Source organism: Euprymna scolopes, chromosome 15 (assembly GCF_053919585.1).
Source record: "Euprymna scolopes isolate OS-2025 chromosome 15, ASM5391958v1, whole genome shotgun sequence".
NCBI lineage: Eukaryota > Metazoa > Mollusca > Cephalopoda > Sepiida > Sepiolidae > Euprymna > Euprymna scolopes.
In genome coordinates, this window is record NC_136496.1 from 72,432,318 (window position 1) to 72,452,703 (window position 20,386).

The 20,386-nt window shown below is 35.5% G+C and overlaps 1 protein-coding gene across 17 annotated transcripts in view; it reads right to left on the reverse strand.

Moving 5' to 3' along the window:
* Positions 1 to 9,888: 9,888 nt before the first annotated feature.
* LOC145293901 (uncharacterized) overlaps positions 9,889 to 20,386 on the reverse strand; it is a 213,439-nt gene continuing 202,941 nt past the window's right edge. For all 17 annotated transcript variants that reach the window (XM_080140683.1, XM_080140697.1, XM_080140691.1 and 14 more), the window contains one exon: positions 9,889 to 17,337. In XM_080140683.1, the coding sequence (XP_079996809.1) occupies positions 14,765 to 17,337 (2,573 nt within the window). In that variant the 3' untranslated portion in view covers positions 9,889 to 14,764. The remainder of the gene's footprint in view (positions 17,338 to 20,386) is intronic.

Consider the following 20,386-nt stretch of genomic DNA (forward strand, 5'->3'; position numbering starts at 1 on the left):
ATAAATTATCTGTTGCTATAATTTATTAAAAACCTTGAACCAATAACTCCCCCCCCCTCAACTATTTTTTTTATAAATATCTACACTATCTTTTCCTACCCCTCCACAACCTTTTTCATAATAAAATCGATCACAATAAATAATAAAAAAGGGATATTCTGTAGGTTATTTCACATTATTTTAAAAATCAAACTGAAATGCAATCACATAGGAAATAAAACCGGACTCGGAAGCAACATTGGGTAGGAGCAGCTAGTATATATATATATTAATGCTGACGATTAATCGGATTCAGGAATTTAAAAAAAAAAAAAAAAATCTGAAGGTTTTGGATATTTGCATCATAATTTGAAAAGTTTGTGTCTATTTTCCTATGCCCAAAACGATTCTTTTAGTTATTTATCTTTTTTTAAAACTTAATTTTCAATGGCTTGTATTAATGACTAACGGGGGTACGCAGCGTTGCCTGGGTGTTTGTAGGTGTGTGTGTTGGGGGAGGGAGTTTTAAAAAAAAAGTTTTGGTAGGTAGGTAGGTAGGATCGAACCGAAGCCTTGAGGCAAAGGTGGAAAATAAAGTGTGAAAAAAATCTTACGTTTACCCGCTCGGCCGGCAAGGGAGAGTAACAGAAAAACGTTTTAATTTATTTAAGGATTAAAAAATGAGGTCAAATATCACGCCATAGAAATCGCACAGTTAACTTTCTTTTGGGTTGTTTACACAAATTGACAGGTGCGTGAATTTAATAAGGTCAAATAGAAATCCCGCAGTTTTACTGCGGGGCAGTTTTTTTTTGGTTTGTTTACCCAAGATGTTGTGGGAGAAAAACCAGTTCCTCATAAAAAGGTGATTGTCCAAATTGAATAGCAATTGTCTGATATAAGGGGTTTCCCCCGCATTGATCAATAGCTGATTGCTTTCTGGACATTCCTGGCATGAGGCCGAGAACCACACCCTTGCTTTAGATTTAGTTTCGCTTTTATACAAAAAAGCCCACACGAGGCTGGCCGAAATAACAAGAATTTTGTACAAGTCGATGTAAATAAATCTAGCCGCGCATTCGCAAATCGTGCATATTATGATCTAGCGGGTATATAAACAGTTCTAAGACATAGTGACACCACGGAGAATCCCCTCAAAAAAGCCTTTGCTGTACATACATGTGCACACACATTTTGCTTTTTATATACATGAAATAATAAATACGCATTGATTTTAAACTACTAGTATGATTAAAATCTATAGATCATGCACTCTCTCTCCCTCTATTGTTCAATCCTATAACACCATATTAGTATAACACCATATAAGCCGTATGTGTTTAGCTTTCAATAATGGAACTTTGGCTCTTTTATTCTCTCTTTCCTTGCCCATCTCTTTAACGTCGCCTCTGTCAATGTGCAAATATCTTAATAGTTGATTTGTCATGAAAATAAAGTAAAAAAAAAAAAAAAGAAAAAAAGAAAAGATGACATTTAACATCATCTTACATTGTGTGGGTGTGTTTTAAGGATAATGCATTCATGTAATAACAAAATTTCATAGAAAAATGGAAAAAAAGAATCAATACAAAATGAAGTTTTTAACTTTGTCATTTCAATAAAAGGACAACTTGAATGCGAAATAAGAATAAGAACAACAATTGTCTTGAAAATCCATGTTTTGTTTTCTTTTAAGCATAAAAAAAAAATGTGATGCTATCGCTTGAGTGGAACCCCAGTACTTCATCAGTGTGGCTAACACTGAGATTCAACTCCCTAGGCCAAGTGAGGTGGGACTGAAGCCGTCAGCTATTTGCTAAACTTAATGGAAGTATTACTATAATTCTTACAAACCTTGATTACGCTAGCTATTCATCCACTAGTAGATATCAGGATTATATATATATATATATATATATATTACACACACACATATACATGGTCAAATGACAGCTTGAATGTAAAACCCAAGCGGAAGAGAAAATAATAATTGTTTTGATTCAAGTTAGTCCTCGAATAATGAAAAATTATCAATTTGCTATAATTTTCAATTGTTGATGAAAAGTATAAAGCCAAAGTGATGACTCCATCCAAAAACCAGGATGTGAGAATAATGTGTCATTGAGATATGGTTGATATTCAATCAGTCTAGTACAGACGGTTGACCAATCGTCTTCTATCAAGATTCGGCATGGCGAGCCTTGATTAGGCAAAGCAAGAAAATGGTGTTCTTCCAACCTGACCACCACCTTTAGAATATATAAAAAAACCTGCATACCCATGTTTTCTAGTGAAGTTCAAGAGGGTTGAAGAGATCAGTTGAAGAGTTGAGTTGCAGAGAGCCAGTTTTTGAGTTGCCAGAGCACACACTTCTCTGGCATAAGCAAACCAGTCCCCCAGGGATGGACAAATGAAGAAATGTTAAAGGCATTTTTAACATTCACAAAGTATTCGGAAGAAATTGCAACTCTGCATCTGAGGAACTGAATCCCTCCGAGAGAGAGAAATAAAAGACAAAGGTCAGTAATAATCAACTCATTATCCAGCAAAATATTGTAAAGATATTACCAGTTAACTCAAGAAAGACTTGGTTTGTTCAATCTGGCTGATAGAATACTCCAGATAAAATAACTGCTATTATTATGTGCTAGACCTGACCAAACAAAGAAAGGGAGAAAAAATGATAACATGCATGCTCATGATTTGAAACGAAACACGTTGATGCATTCGATTTTTTCTTTTCTTAATTTTTCTTTTCTTTGTTATTCATTGTTTTAACTGTTTGACATTTGGTTTCAATATATATTTGGAAAATGAAAACAAAGACTCACGTCATTCAAGGATATTATCTGCTCCTTTTGATTGCTGTTGTTCAGAACAAATGAGGACAACCTTTGGCCCCCCCCCCCTTCTTTTTGCACTCTTGCTACAAATGATGACACATCAAACTGTTGAATGAAGATTTCTTTTGCTACTTGTCAACTGAGCACGAAGACAGATCATCCGGAGTCGTCCATGCGGGTCTATTGAATTTAATAGAATCGCAAGAACTTCTGTAATTGAGCGAGGTTTAGTATGGCACTGTCACTCAGAGTGTTATAATTAGTAAGATTTCATATCCTTGGCCAAGACCAGGACTTATCAGTCTCGTTGAGAGTTATATTGATGCCCTTGATGCGAAGGGTTATAGAAATTTTTTATCGTTATGCAATGTTAAAATATGTTTCTACAAATAAATATGAAGAATTTAAAAGAAACCATGGTGGAATTAATAAAAATTCAATAGAAAAGAAAAACCAAAAAAAAAAAAAACAGATGGCGGAAAGAACGTTCTGAAATACAAAACTGATGACTTAAATTGTTAAGCATTAAAAACAAAATAAAAAATCAAGGTAATGGTAAATTCTTGTTCTTAAAATTTAAGTAGAATCTCGAGGAACAGGAGGAGATAACTTTTGTGGTTTTTCATTTTGCTGTTATGAAGGTTTTTCAAAAATATACTACAAAGTCAGACAAATAAATGTAAATACGTTTGTTACTCATTAAATCAGATCCAAATTAGCATGAAAAGAATGTAGAGATATCCTTTAGAAAAATCTTTCAAGGAGACTATCTTAATTCTGAATATTCACCCCCACCCTTTTTTTTAATAAAGGAGGCCCCACTTATCAAGACCTGGAGGCCATTCGAGAATAAGAGTTAATGAATCATCATTAGTAGTGGAAAATTAGTAAATTGGATTACTTAAGTGGACGGCTCATCAAGAACTTGTTTACATTGAACTTGAAGACAACATATTGTAGTCAGCTGGAAAGCAGGGAAACGAGTTCCATAAGCATGCAGTTCTAAGAAAGAAGCTTTATTCATGGAATCTATGTTTAGGTTTAGGTACAGATAAAGAGTAAGGGAACTTATTGACAGTGGTTTCAGCTAGACGAGTGTTTTTCATGAAAGTTTGGCATAGGGGAACCATAGATTAGAGCTCAGATAAGCACTTGCCATGAAAATAACGATAAAGCAAAGACAGGTTTATAATGTTTCTTCTGTGGGAAAGGAGTTGCAGGGAAGAGAAAAGGGCATCCGCCACTAGGCTACAAAATCTATTGTAAACTCTGTCAAGGCAGGATAAGCTGCTTCTGCCCAGATGTGACAACAATACTCCATCCTAGGACATACTGCGCTGTTATACAGGTAAAGAATTACATCAGCAGTGAGATATCTACTAGAGCGATAAAATTTTTCCAGCGACCTTGGCAACGGATTTGATGTACATGTTCCATTTCAGATCAAGAGTAAATGTCAGACTCAGAAGCTTGTCAAAATATGGAGCCTCCCCCAAGACGAGAGCCATTCATTTTAATTGATGCCAGATGGGGGATGAGTGTTGATAATATGAAGACAGAAGTGTAGTTTTAGATGCATTAAAAGTAACCAGCCACCTCTTTCCCTATTGTACCACGTGCTCAAGATCAGAAGAGAAAGAATCAGAGAGAACAGTCATTTATAGCCTTTGAAGTGTTGCCATGGATGGCAGTGTCATCAGCAAAAATGTCTGCAATATTGATCTTAGGATGTGATTTGAAAGATCATTGATATAGATCAGGAAGAGAATGGGCCCAAGATGGACCCCTGAGGGTCTACAACATTAATACTATGAGTTTCTGATTTCTGTCCATCAATTCCTACTCTTATGAACCTATCAGAGAGAAATAATTTAATAACTGAGAAGACATTTACAGCTACACCATAGCTGGAGATCTTGTGAAGTAGACCTTTATGCCATACCCTATCAAAGATCTTTGATATGTCAAGAGAAATTGTCCTAGAAAGAAAGCCTCTATTGAGAGATTGACTAATTCTATGCGATATGACCATTAACACATCTGCTGTAGATCTAGTAGAACAGAAACCATATTGCATGTCACTAAGGAGGTTATTTTTGTTGACTACTCTATTTAACAGAGATTCCAGCAACTTACTCATGATGCACAGGAGACTTATTGGTCTATACTGAGAGGGAGATGACTGATCACCTGAATTCTTAAATATGGGAAATACTGATGAGGTTTTTCTAGGTATTGGGAAGCAATTCTCTGTAAGACAACATTTAAACAGCTTTGTAAGTATGCGAGCTAGTTCTGCTTGAAGCTTTTTGATGAGCTTGGCAACATCATGCACAGATATTTGTATGTCGCATAGTAGGTTTTCAGATACAGGAGGAAATACAGGAAGTTATTAGCCTTGATTGTATAAGGTAGAATTAGCTGCAAAAGTTTTAGCAAAGAGTTTGGCTTTGTCTGATGTTGACGAGATTACCTCAGATTCATTGATGATAGTTGGGAGAGCACACGCATCTGTTTAGAAGCCCGTTTGCTATTTGTCAAAACTGGTGGGAACCAAGCCACTGCTCAGCTACTTTGGATTTAACATACTGAGCATACAACTCTCTCGCGTTCTTTATTACTCTTTTACAGTGGTTGCCGGCAGTCCTGAAAGTGGCTTTAGTCTCAGTACATCTGTTATGTTGGAAGCAATGGAAAAAGTGATTTCTGTGTGCAATAGCAGCAGCACATTTTCGAGAGAATCACGGCTAGCTGTTAGGCTTTTGCTGGAATTTTTTGGAGGGTATGAAGTGGTCTATACCTACAATTAATCATTCCGTCAGAGGAACCATTCTTTTTAAACATGGAATGCAGAGGTAGATCCGATATAAATGTACGAAAGCTATTCCAGTTAGCCATAGAGTATTGATATATTGTACGATAGACAGGTATGTCTGAGGACTTATTACATTTTGTTTTTATCTTAACTGATACAATCCAGTGGTGGGAAGATCCCAGTGAAGACAGAATAGAGGATGAACATAGTTGAGGGCAAATTGTGAGAAAAAGTCAAGGAGACTTTCATACTAACCCTTAGTGTCAGGCACATGGATGGGTTTGTGAACAATCTAAGTTAGGTCATAAGCAATGGAGAAATCTTAACAGAACCTCCCCTCATCATCTGCCTTGTTTTGGATTAAAATGTCTATTCAATTAAAGATGGCAGGATTATTTGACCATTACTATGAATATCAACAGTGTGAAAAGTTTAAACTAATATATTGAAATTTTTTTTTACCTTTTTGCACAAGAAAAAAAGATGGTGAAATTGTGTCAAAATTAGACCCCACCCCAGTCCATTAAGTTCCAATTGGATATTCATTCAAATCTGATATCCACTAAATAAATAAATTTAGAAAAAAATTGGCAGACCAACCTTATTGATGACACAAAACAATTGCAGTAAAGTAAATAAAAGAAATTTTGTACAAATGTGATATTTGTTGACCAAACTATAAAATAAAAAGGATTTGTTATGACAAAGGTCTAGAATCTATTCAGATTGAATTCAGTGAGTTGACCTTTGGAACCAACCAATTCATTTGTCCTTTTAACGTCAAAAATTGCCATGCATAGTCAAATAGTATGAAAGAAGAAAAAAACCAAACAATCCTGCAATATTTCTCTGAAGTTTTTGGCAGATGAGAAAAAGCTAAAGGGGCATTCAAACTCAAAGAGAATATGAGACCTATTAAAAACTTTTTATTTTTAAGCAGAAAAGAAAAAACTTTTGCTGATGAACTTTATTGATAACGAATCAGATTGCTCAGAAGAAATAGATGTCGAACAAAACGGGTTATAGCGAATAGGCAAGCTCTACTATTTACGTAAAAAAGAAAAAATGATAAAATTAAGGTCTACATATATTTTTTTTTATAGGATTGAATGATTGTTTGGAAACATACAATTACTTTCTTAAAAATTCTGAACATTTTTTTTTAGACTTGATTTCTTTGAAGCTTATCTCCAAATTCCTATCATCAAAAAATGTGTGCAGTATTTAACTAAAATTCCGTATAAGGATTTTTATAGATTTTACGAACTACCACTTGGGATAAAGGTTGTACCAGGCATTTTCCAACAAATTATGGATACGATATTCAGTAATGTTAACGACACAATGGTCTACCTTGGTGATATGATAATTAAGAATGAATGTGTTGAACATGTTGAAAAACAATATTACGTCTTTGAATTTTTGAAATAAGGATTGATTATTTGGATTTTTCAAACTACTGTTCTCATCTTGAGTGTTATTTTTACGTTTCGGTTCATGTAGAAAGAGATTCCCAAGTTCCACAAGATACAACTGAAGAAGGTCGGAGGTTACATTGACCAAAACATTGTGAGAATAACACCTGAGATGAAGAATCTAAATAATATGAATGTTAAAAACAAGTTTTTGAAATTGGTTATCTATAGAAAAGGCAAAAAAGAATCCTCCAAAATCCATCAATATTGAGTATGAAAAAAACCTGCCCTAACCCTAATGCATTAGTATGGCAAATATTCTTGTGTCTAGCAAGTTACTATAATAATTTTATTCCAAATAAGCAAATCAAACAAGATTTTGCAGACAAAAAACCTGCAGTAGATTTGTTCATGGAAGAAGTTTTACATACACATACTGTAAATCAACTGAAGAAATGGGAAACAATTATCAAATTATAATTTTAACGTGTCAAGAATGCAGATAAGCATGTGGATGGGTTGTAAATAAACAAACTCATTCATTCTCACAAGATGCATTTGGTATTATAACCACACATCACATTTATTCTCCAAGATAAACACCTATTTTCGATGTGCGTCAAACTTTTTACGACGCAACAATAACATTTACCAGATTTACAATTTTTTTTTTAACAAATTTCAATCATTTTTACATCCTTAATGAGAATTTATCTCAAAAGCCGATAAATTCAATTGATATTCACTATAAGAGTTTGTTTCTGATTGTTTAAAAGAATTTAGGGCTTTCAGCCCCTTGCACTTACTGAACTTCTAATCCACTTTGTGTAAAGCAAAAAAGCAAACGACCAAAAAGTGCGAATACAGATGAGTTAATTTGATGAGTAGTCAAAATTGTATGAAATAAATAAAATACAAAACGTTTTTTGATTATTGAAACATCATTCAAATAAGTTGCATGGGAGTTGGTCATGTGACCAGCCTACTTGAACTCCAATAAATGTTGTGCACAGTCTTCAGATGTCATTGTGTCAAGAAAACCAATTCTAAGCAGTTTTATGAATAAAAAATAGGAAAACGGCAAATTTGAAGGAAAAAGGAGGAAGTAGGCAAGAAGATGTTAAACTAAATAAACTGACTCACCTCTACATATCCAGCATGTCCGGTTTCTAAGAAAATCATTTGAAGCTGCAGCTCTAGCAACATATAACTCACCCACCTTAATTGCAAGCTTACATGTTTTCAAGAAAACAGACACTCACCAACGGTTCGACTGAAAGAATTCTGCATACTCATCAGATTATTATTTTTTTATCCCAAACAAAGCATATTGCCACTTGGAATGTAAGCAGCTATTTTCGATTGTGTCTAAGTTTGTTCACATTACATTTGAACTTCTGCAGGTTAGTAGAGCCAGGAAAGTAGGAAACGTGGAGAAAATTCTAAAATCTAGCAGTCTGAGGGAAGAAACTATTAAAGTAGAAGGTTTTCTGGCATCTAGAGACTTTGACAGTGAAGGGATGGGATTTTGCTGCTTGTTAGGTTAGTTAGAAGTATGTACATCGAGAAGGCATAAGTGCTATGAGTTCATATTAAACAGACACAGGGATGCAACATTGTGACAATGAGACAGAGGTTTAAGCTTGGCTGATAATGCGGGAGCTATTAAATTTGAAATTCTTCTTTTTGGACTTAGTCTAAAAGTAAGAGACTAGTCGTCGATGCACCAGCATAGATGTGGCAACAATACTCCATGCATAGGTTAAGTGTGGCTTTGTAAAGATATAGGATACTCTCAGACGGGAGTAATTTTCTCGCATGGTAGAGGGAGCCCACTTTTGCAGCAGCTTTGGCAATGTCCTCAATGTATTTGTACGAATTCATGTTGCTTGTGAATGTTAATCCAAGGAGTCTAAAAGATGGGTTTTCAGGTAGTGTTATTTGTCATGGCAATTGGTGGCCGAAAAGGTTTTTTTTTAGTTGTTAAAAGAAAAAAAAAACTTACGACCTCATTGTACTATTAAGTGAAGGTCATTTTCTAGGATTTTTTGCTATTACCTTCGATATGTATACATTCGTTTTTGTCTCATGTTTAATGTAGAGCGTGGTGTTATCAGCAAATATACTCATCTCAGACACGATCAGATGCCATTGTTCGAATATCAGTTTTAGAAGGAAATAAAAAAAATGTGAAAATGGCAATTGTTGAGTAGGAGAGCAGAAGACAGGCAAGTGGTATCCGATGAAATAGCTAACAGGCTGTATTCGCATATCAGCAATTTATTAGTAGGGGTTTCAGAACTTTTAACAACTTTTGTAATTTGTAAGAATGTGGAGCGAAAACTCACCATTTTAGATTTTAAAAGTGAGAGATGTAATAGAGTGGAATTTTCCAGTTAGAAGTTAAATAAAAGCTGCATGTCTCGGCAGTGATGTAACACGTATAGGATCTGATTAAGCTGATCTAGTGAATGAGTAGAAAAGATCTTTTTTTTTTTCACTGAACTGAGAGAGAGAGAGAGAGAGAGAGAGAGAGAGAGAGAGAGAGTGAATGACTATGCATTCTTTAATGCCTGAATTGATTGATTATAAAACATGTTTTTGGGGAGGAGGGGGGGGGGCTCAAAATTAAAAAAAAAAAAAAAAAAAAAAAACTCCTGTAAAAGAAAAAACAAACTTAAAACTCTGTAAAGAAAAAAAAAATAAAAAAAAAATAACAAAAGCTCATGTTGATGTTTCATCAAAATCAACCAAATAAAATAATCTGAAAAACCAACATACAACTGAAAAAGAAAATTGAGAAGCAAAATATTTTGAAGGAAAGAAAGACGGAAGAAATGATTTGGTTTGTCTTTATTTATCATCATCATCATCATCAGTGTTTTCAAGTCCAAAGTTTGATGGTCAAAGGATGATAGTCTTGCTTGTATATTGAACTAAAAAGAGTATCAGTTACAAAAAGGGGAGGGAGAAGGGGTAGATTTACTGCTTACAGCAAATCTCACCAGAGAAGTTTGGCTGCATTGGAGAGAGAGAGAGAGAAAGAGAGAGAGGGATAAGAGGAGGGGTTCAAAAGTCACAACATGAGGTCATCTTGATCACAAGTGGGTGGAGGGAAAGAGAGAGAGAGAGAGAGAGAGAAAAATTGAATCACAATTTGTGATAAACAAGTTCTGCTGACAGGATAGATGATCAATGTAAAAAGGTGAGTGTTGGATGTCGATAGGATAGACCTAGGTGGGCAGATGATAGGAGAGACCCAGTTTGCAACAATAGTTGGCGGCAAGAGGGGGTGGTTCTATTTTTTTTATTTGGTTAATTTGTATAAAAAAAAAAAAAGAAACTGCTTTTTGGAATAAAACTCTCTTGGGCGATACCTTGGGGTGGGGCACCTCCTCCTCCTGTACCCCATACCCCATACTCTTTGACAATTCACAAACTCCTGGACGTTTATTTTCAACAGTAACACAAAATGTAACTTTCTGCTCTTTCTCTCTAAGCACTTATAGACATACATACACAGAGAATATTGCATCTTAAAACTTGTATTCACACGAACACATGTACATATATTCAAAGAAATGTTAACTGCTGTTGGATTTAATTCTCAGTTTCAATCCAGGCTGATACACTGGCTTATCTAGTCACACTGAAGAGCTGTGATACAGCGGGTTAGTCTGTCTGTAGATGACTATATATGTCCTCCTCTCTCTTGTAAGTTGAGCACTGTGATAAATGAAATCACCAGCTACCATCTTTAATACAAATCTCACCTGTCTGTTTAAATGTATGTATGTCTGCCTAAAACTTTCGACAGAGATGATGGATTTTAACGAGATTGATATTGTTTTGAAGCTCGACCCTTCTGACGACAAATATCAAAAACTTGGCTAAAAACATTAATTCCTTCACCCTGGGTCCTTTTCTACAGGGAGGGGGTCACTTTTTTCAACAATATTTTCGAAAGTCATTCCCTCTTTTCGAGTGACTAGCCTTAATTTAAACTTTTGCCATTTCCGGTTTGGCAATGGACGCAATGGCAAAGATGTCATGTTTTTTTCCACATTCTTTTCCTCCTTCGTAGTATAGGTTCGAGCCTGCCTGCTTGCCTACTACTACTACTTAAAAAAAAAAAAAATTTTTTTTTTTTTAACACACACCTCCAAACACTCGGGCAATGCCGGGCACACAGGCTAGTTAATGATAATACAACGCTTTGCATAAAATAGAGCACTCTTCAGTAGCTGATTTTTTATTTATAGAAATAGTAAAATTTAATTTCTTTGTGGCTTGTGTCTGATCATGTAGTGGTTTAGTATCTCTTACCTGCTGAAAAAAACAGTCAAGTTTCAATCTCAACTGAAAGCACTTACTTGCCTAGCAACACTGAAGAGCTATACAGAGAAACAGTCTTTGAATGACTAACACACACACACACACAAATTACCAGAAATCAAAAAAATCTTGTCATACATGTATGTTTTATATTATCATTTTTAATTTCACTTTATATTAGGAATATTAGGTGCTTTTTATAAAAAAGCACAAAACCTTGAAATATATTTGTGTTTTTATATATTTTTTTCACTAACAAATGTAAATCACAGTCTGAATTTCCTTATTAAAAATGATAATATTAGCTATGCTGACGTCTGCACGTGTCTCGACATCTACATCAGTTATTTTATCCAATAACGTTCATATAGTTACACTCACCGCCATATCATCATCGTGGTGGTAATAATGAAAGAGATGCAAGTAAAAAAAAATAAAACCTGCCGAGATAAAAGGGATTAAAAATGATTCTACATACGTAAAACAAATGATGAGGACAAAGAGAGGTTTAATGCAAGATCACCTGGATTCATTCACGACCCAAAGAAATGCTTGAAACCGTCCATTGATTCTAAAAATCTGTCCCTCTTTGCACAACACACCATCGAACAACGAGACATCAAAGTATTTTTCCTGTTTTGGTGCCTGAACACACATTCGACTTCCTCCATTTATCAAAGAGAAACGTATTGATGTGGAGCATTTTGTGGACCAGTTAGAAAATCTTTGGACTTCAGCTTTATACAAAGGCATCTCTCTCTTTCTCTCTCTCTCTTTCCTTCTGAAAATTAGTTTTTCACTTCTTTAGACTCGGTTTATCATTTCCCTAGAATGGAAGAAGATCAAAACAAAAAAATCTGGTTTAACCATTTCATCAGGTTAATTGTTTTTTTTTTTTTAATTTCCAGTTTCTTTTGCCAATAAAATTTTATCTAAACAAATGTCCATATATCAAATGTAAGAGATGAACAGAAACATAAGGATCGATGTTGATTTTGCACCGCCTGTTTGTGGCAATTGTTCTGGTCAAAAGAGCATTTTTTATTATTATCATTATTATTATTATTTCAGCTTCCATTAAGAATTAATGCGATTCAGGAGAATGCAAGAAAGATTAAAACAGCAGCTTCCAAAACAAAAAAGGGAATGGATGATGTTGCATGTGATTGAGGGTAGGGGCATCGGATGAGTTGCAAGTGGTACCTAACACCAACACACCTGGAGAAGAAGAGGGTAGCAGCAAAGTCGGATGATTTGTAATGAAATGGGGGGGGGGGATGACTTTCTGCCAGACGTGGTGTATGCTTGAGCAACGATCTCAAAAAATGCAACGGTGCAAGTTGAGTACAAATCCCGTCACGTTACTAATTAGAATTTACAACTGTGTGAATGCTTCTGGTTTCGAGTTGGCCACAACTTATTGGGAAATGTTTCAATAAGAAAATCAATAAAAGCCGAGGATGAAGTTGATAGTGAGAGGATGGCATATATGGATGATAAGTAAAACAAAAGGAATTAAACAGCAGAGATTGCAACTGAATCGGTGGTAGTTTTCAAAGTTGCCAGAAAAATTGTGCATATATCAATTAAACTATAACGGACAGTTGACATCTTGGTTATATAGGAGCCAGGGGTTGGTGTGTGTGTGTGTATGGAGGGGGGGGTGATGAATTAGAATTATTTCTAATCATAAACATTACAAAGTAGAAAGACGAGTTTTGTGGTAGGTAGAGTTGGTTCAAAACCATTTTTTTTTTATTCTTTTGGTTTGTGAAAAAAAAAAAAAAAAAAAAAAAAACAACAACAAAAAAGAAAAAAACAAACAAGAAACAAAATGAATAATGGGTGAAGTAAAAAAAAAAAAAAATGTGCACCAGCAAAAAAAAATTAGTGTCGGTTTTAAAACGTTACGACAATACAACTAAATTATGAAACTGAGAAAAAGTATGGAGGCCTATATGAACCCTGTGGCTGTAAGAGAAAATGAAGAAGCTGAGATAGAGACCTAATGGTTCGCGGTAAATTCACCCATTTTCTTTTTTTGTTTGTATTATTTTAATTCTTTCGCCCTTGCCCCTTTTCCTTATCGTCATCTGCAGCCATCACAAACAGAGACAAGAACCAAGTAAATGAAATATAAATAAGATTTCTTCCACGGAGCGAGAATGACTCCGTCATAGATTTGAAGGTTTATTTAACCAATATATAAAAAGAGCATTTAGAAAATATTTATTCTGAATGAGGGAAAAAAATTTTTTTTAAAGATTAAAAAAAAAAAAAACAAACAAAAAAAATGAAAACAATCTTAAATTTTTTTTTTTTTTAAATAAATAAAAGGAATGAAAATAAAAAAAAAAGATAAAAGGAGAAAGAAGTTTTGGTCAAATTAACAACTTGCACTTAGTGCAAATATAATATCATCCTTAGCAATAACTAAGGACTTTATATAAATCCAGAGCTTATAAATCAATATACATATTTATTTTTGTTTGTTTGAGGGAGACAGAGTGTATGAGAGAGAGAGTAGGGGGCGAGTCTGGGGGTATGGAAGAAAACACTCAGTTTTTAAGAGAAAAGAGATGATGAAAATATGTTTTTGAAAAAAAAAAAAAAAAAAAAGAAAGAAAAAAACTAGTTAAAAGGAAAAAAATGTTTCACCAAGAATTTTAAAGATGAAAAAGGACAGAAAATTAAATATAAAATTAAGACATGTACAAAAGAATATATACTTTCATTAGATTTGCATTAGCATATGTGTACGATGCATATGCGTACGCGTACACACATGCCTATGCATTCATGCACGCATACACACAAACACACACAGAAATTTTGCAATTTTGTAAAAAATATGGAGAGGGTGGGTATGTATGTTTGCTACAATCATTGGCTTTAGAGAGAGAAAGACCTGCTTATGTACGGACTGAAAATCAACCCTTTTTGAAATGATGACGCGCATGTATGTGTGTGTGTGTGTCTGAGTAGGTCACGTGCTAAATTCTTATGTCAAAAGGTCAAAATGTCAGCAACTTGAAGACATGAGGATGAAAAGTGAGAAGAAGTGGAGGAGGAACAGCTTGGGAAATCTGAAGATTATTTTTTCTTTCTTTTTCCTGTCTGTCAGAATATTTTTTTCTTTTTTTTTTTTGCTTTTCTTCTCTTGCAAATCTTTTATTTACATTTGTATTCAGAGTCTTCGCCTTCTTTTACTTTGCAGCATTGAACCACGCACACATCCATACATATGTATACACACATACAAAGAACAGTATTTATCTATCTACCCATCTCTACAATTTGTAAATAATAACGGTAGTAGATAAGATAGACTGATAGACAAGTAGGTAAGTAGATAGATGAACACATAACAGCCTCAGTCAGTCTATACAGATTACTTCTTCTAGAATTTGAATATCATCGTCATCTAAGTCACTTCGGTTCGGACTTTGTCCAACCTTTTGTGCTCTGATCTTGCTGCTGCTGCTGCTGTTATAGGCATTGTGCCAACTCTTAGTCCTCTGTGGATTACTGTAATACTTGTTGTGTGACAACGAGGATCCAGCATGGTTATTCTCCATCAGGTCCTCATTGAATAGTTTGCTCCCCCGCGCAGCTTCGACACGACTAATCACTTTCAACGGGCTGGAGTTACATATATCAGGGCCGCTTCCCGACATAAGGTATTGCTTCAACCCTGGCTTCTCCCGGTGACTCACAGACTTAATGATGGGGGCATACACATGTTTTGGACTGATCTGCTGTTCCCCAGGACTAGACAGACAACGGCTGCCATCTGCAAATTCAGAAGAGGCCAAGCTGCTGCTGCTGCCGCCGTGATGATTGTTGCTCAAATTATTGTTATTGTTGCCACCAACATTGTTGCTGGTGTTGCTGTTGTTGTTGTGGTGATGGTATTTGTTATAATTCACAATTACACGCAAAGGCGTGTCATCGATAGTCTTGCCGCAATTTAAGCTATTGGCAGCAGCAGCAGCAGCAATTGATATATTTTGGTCACCGAGGCGAAGATTTGGATTATATGTGTGAAATGGTTGGGGTTGGTGTGCCGGTTTGGGCTGCAAACAGGGTAAAAATCTGAAACACTCAGTTGGCGGGCACTCACACGGCCCACGTTTACAAATAGTACATCGCGTTACATATAGGTCCTCATCTTCTGAATCAGAAGAAATGGTGTGAATGGACACGTTGTCATCACACAGTTTATTGTGAACATTCGATGATTCCTCAGAAGGAGGGCGCTGAGGCTTATTTACAAGCTTTAAAGGTTGCTCCTGGCTGGGTAAGATGCCATGAGCAGTTAATCCGTGATTACTGTGCATTCCTAAACCGGGAATAGCCTGATCCGGTGGAGGACCGAGGACAGGGATCACAACAAGGGGCGGGGGCGAGATGGTGCTTCGGGTCTCCATGTGCCGCACTAAGAACTGGGGGGTTAGGGCATGATTGGTCAGGTTTCTGTAAGCCTGGTGTGGCAGCGACGGAGGTGGGGACAATGGGGACGATAAAAGTTCAGGGTTCAATGAACTGTAAGGGTTGATAAAGTGTGGAGGCACCTGATCTGGTTTAGAAGCAGCCCGGTTATTCAAAAATCTTGGATGCTCGGTTGGATGTCTCATGTTAAACGCATGCGAATCATTCAGCGGATGTTTCACAGGAGGAATGAACTGACGGCTATCAGCAAGCGGTTTAGCTTTCGAGGTAGAATTGTTAGAGTAAACGCTCTTGTAGATGGTCATCGGATGTGGTGGCTTCCGTACTTTTTTATGTACAGGGCTCCCCATTTTGTAATAATGATACCCTAATCGTCTCATAGGCCCAGCTGGCCTATTTGTGGGGAAAGATTTGGAGGGGAATTTCTGCGGAGACCAAGGGTGCAAACTACTAATATTTTGGGAGTCCTTCAAGTATTCACGTTTTGATGTCCATAGAAGAATTTGATCATGAGTTAAAGGTTGGATATTAACCCGAGCATCACGTTTTGGGGTTGTCCATTTTTTAATTTCCTCTCGACTTAAGCGTCGGAGGCGAACGCTGCATGATTTTAGTGTGCGTTTCAGCATGCGGCTTTGCTTATTAAGTCCTGTTTGCACACGTTTCATAAATTCCTTTTGTTGGGCTTTGGTGAATTTGTATTCGTGACTGTATTTTGTGTTGGTCTTTTTAGAGTTTCTGAATGTGATGGGGTACATAATCGGCCTAGTACGCAATCTCTCTAAAGCATCATTTTTCTCTGGCGTCTTGCAGTACTGTTCAATGTCTGGCAATGCCTGCAATGTGGTCTCTGCCTTCACATGTTTTTGGATTCGCAAACCAAGCAAAGACGAAATATCAATGCAGAGAAGAGAGTTTGTTTTTGAACTCTTCTTAAACGCCTCAATGTCCTCAACGTTGTTGCTTGTAGCATTGTCACCGCTGTCTGCATCATTCTCTGTACTGGTCGGGTAGCAGAGGCGCTTTCGATGGACTCCTGGCTCTCCCTCCCGACTCAATTGAGATATGAGCGACTTTGGGGTCCGTGGTGAGGTTTGTTGAACCGAATCATGGGGCTCAACATCAATTATCTGACAATCAACATCTGTGTTTCGTCTTGACTTGAGCTTTTCAGACTTTAATTTTTCAGCTTTGTGAGTTTGGACCAAGCGAAAATATTTCAAGAAACTCTCTTTATTGGTTCTGTGGCGATCTTCATCAGTCTGGTGACGGGTAAGTGGACGTGAACGACCTCCTCCTCCTCCTCCGTGGATTGGCAGTATCTTGTTGGGGGATCGGAAGGGATGAGGTGGTGGTAGAGCAGGGGGAGGCGTCTGCATACCAGGTTGATTATCTGGACGGTGACTGCAGGCATTTTGGTGAATGCGCATTGCATCTTTATTGGTGAACTGCCTTTCGCAATGGTAACAAATGTAAATCTCCATGAAACTGGCGCAGCCTGAGGATGAGAAAAAAATGTCAAAATCAGAAGAGAACAGAAGTGAGGGAAAATAATAATTAAAAGTTTTCAACATCACCATCAGGAAAATTTAGTTTGGTCTGTTATATTTAAAAAATAAACTTTTATTTACTCCAAACAAGCCATATTAACTCTGAAGCGTAAGGGGCTACTGTGATAGGGATCAGATTTATAGTAGCATTACAAGCGTATGCTGTATTTTCGTGGGCATCGGCAATATTACATACCTAATGTGCTTCAACAAGTCATATCTTTTTTATTTGTTGGTCAATTTTTAAAAGAATTATATTGATGGAAAGAGAAATGAATAAGCATTCCAATAATGTTAATTTATTTTTCTTTTATGCGTTCAATGTTTTTATTGAAAAGTTAAAAATGAAACATTGGTAAAAAAAATGACGACAAAAAGGGAAACACTTTTTTCAATGTTCTCATTTTATACGTTACGTTTGGAGACACATGCGCCCGGTTAAATTTGATTGGATATGGCTGAAATTTTACAGGCTATATAAACAAAGAAGTTCATCTCTACTGGTGTTTGATTTTTATTTTTACGACGATAGGAAGCAAAGTTACAACCGAGCAAAGTTGACGAAGAATATTTCAAAATTGATGAGATAAATCTGCATATATCATCCATTTTCATATAAATAATAGTTTCAGAATTATTTTTATGTATAATATGTAAATATTTGATGATTATTAATTGCGCAGAATTTTATTTCAAATGTTATCTTTTATAGAAATCAAACTCGCTTACGGAAAAACGGTCGCTAAGTACGTCATGCGCTGAGCTGACTAAAGCATTCTCTTAAAAACAGAAAACCGTTTCTGCTTTCGTCTTACTAGACTAGTCATTTTTTATTCTGAGTTCGTCAATTTAAAAAAATTATTTTCAAGTTTATCAAATTTGATTTCAAAACAATACTATTTTGTTGTTTTTAACACTTTTAGTACACATGCACTAAAAGCATTAAAAAACAACAAAATGTACTAAGTACATGCGTTTAACTTCTTATTTGTACTTAAGGTAGAATTGTGTTTTTTAGTGGTCAAAAAAACAAAAAAGCATAACAAATAAAAGGTACTTGTGCACTTATGCTACCATGCTGAAATAATAACATTATTTAGAAACCCATTCTTAACATGGGGAAGGAAGGGTGTTTTTTGTTAACTATTCTGTACTTTTACTTGACAATTAAATAAAAAAGATATCGTGAAACTTGAATTTATTTTAAATTCATTGTCAAGACTATTTTTTCGAATCTGTAAAACAAACCTGTTTTTTTTTAAACTGAGGATATCTAAATAATAATAATAATAATAATAATATGAATAATTAGGCGGTTCGATAAAGAATTTCATCGTGATGCATTTTGTAAATTTTTACCTTGTTTCCACCTTAACATTTTTCTTTAAAATGACTACGTTTATAGGTTTTCGAGTATACTGAAAACGAATATCGCATTTAAAATTTCCGCAAATAAGTAGCTTTAGGGATATTAAGCAATGTCATTTCTTATGTTGTTGTTGGTGGCCATCTTGGTATGCGCGTTTGTGCATAGTTTCTTGGGGTTGCGCTTGCGCATATCAAGATGGCCACCAGCGATAACATAAGAAATGACATTGCTTAATATCCTTATTTATTTGCAGAAATTTAAATGCGATATTCGTTTTCAGCATACCTTAAAACCTATAAAAGTAATTTTAAATGTTAAGGTAGAAACAAGGTAAAAAAAATTACCGTTTTATTTTTTTGTTTACATAATTGAATTTTCAGTAAAACAATAGAATAGAAATGACAAAAATTACCATCAACTGGTGAATATATAGTTGTTGCTTATCAGGATTCCTGGTATCCTGGCACTGTGAAAGCTACATCAAGGATTCATGTAGAGTACGATTTATGGTTGCATCTCAGAAAATAGTGGTATATTTTTGCCAGATAGAGAGGATTAAAAAAATTAACAATTGGACTGGTCCCAAAATGCATAAATTCTGGGCGACTATGGGAATTTCCATCTTTTACAGAAATCCAAAATCTATATGAAAATATTTCTTTGATATATTTCTGAGATTAATTCATATCTACTCCATTTTTTTTCTTTGAAGGGAGTAGTAAATACCGGCCATGAATGCTCTTTAGGCATTCAATGGCTACACCCAAGATTAAGCTCTCCTTTGGTGAGGAGGCAGGAAAATGCCTATTCACAATAAAGCTATATTTAAATACTACTATAATACTTAGCTTTGTTCATAAATAGACACCCACTGTATGATACCATGCACCAGTTTTAAAAAAATTGAAATTTGTACATCTGAATTTATAATTCATGGCTTATGGTAAAGAGATACATTAGATTTGACTGCATAACCAGAAAGAGCACACAAGTTTACATAAGAGTGCCAAATTTCATGAGAATAGCTTGAAAAATAAATAAATGGTGGCGAAATTACTGAATTTCTTGAAATGTTGAGGTCCGTAATTTAGCCCACTTTTTCTACAGAAAAATGTCCACAGAAAAGCCTAAATTTTGGCACTTAAAATTCTCATAACTTTTAAACTACTGATGGTATTTGCATAATTCAAACGGTTTTAATATCTTTTACAAAGCTCTTTTCATGCAAGTTGATAAAATAACAATTATCTAAAAAGAAAAATCAACTTGTAATGCTAATTATAGGGATTAACATGGTTGGAAGTTGGGTAGCAAGATGTTTGTCTACATTACAGTTAAATTTCTGCATGTTGGTATGGTTGGAGGAGCAGGGAGAGAATTCCAAAGGCAAGCGGTCTAAGGAAAAAAGCTACTAAAATAGAAACTTTTCAGCATCTACAGATCTCTACATAAAGGGGTAGGATTTTGCTGCTAGTTGGGGAAGTCGAGGATATTTACCTCAACGCTGTATAAGTGTAGTAAGTTCATTGGAGTACATTTCATGGAAATACTTGTAAAACAAGCGTAGAGATGCAATACTGCAGTGATGTGACAGGGGTTGGAGTCGGAGCTTGGCAAACAGTATGGGA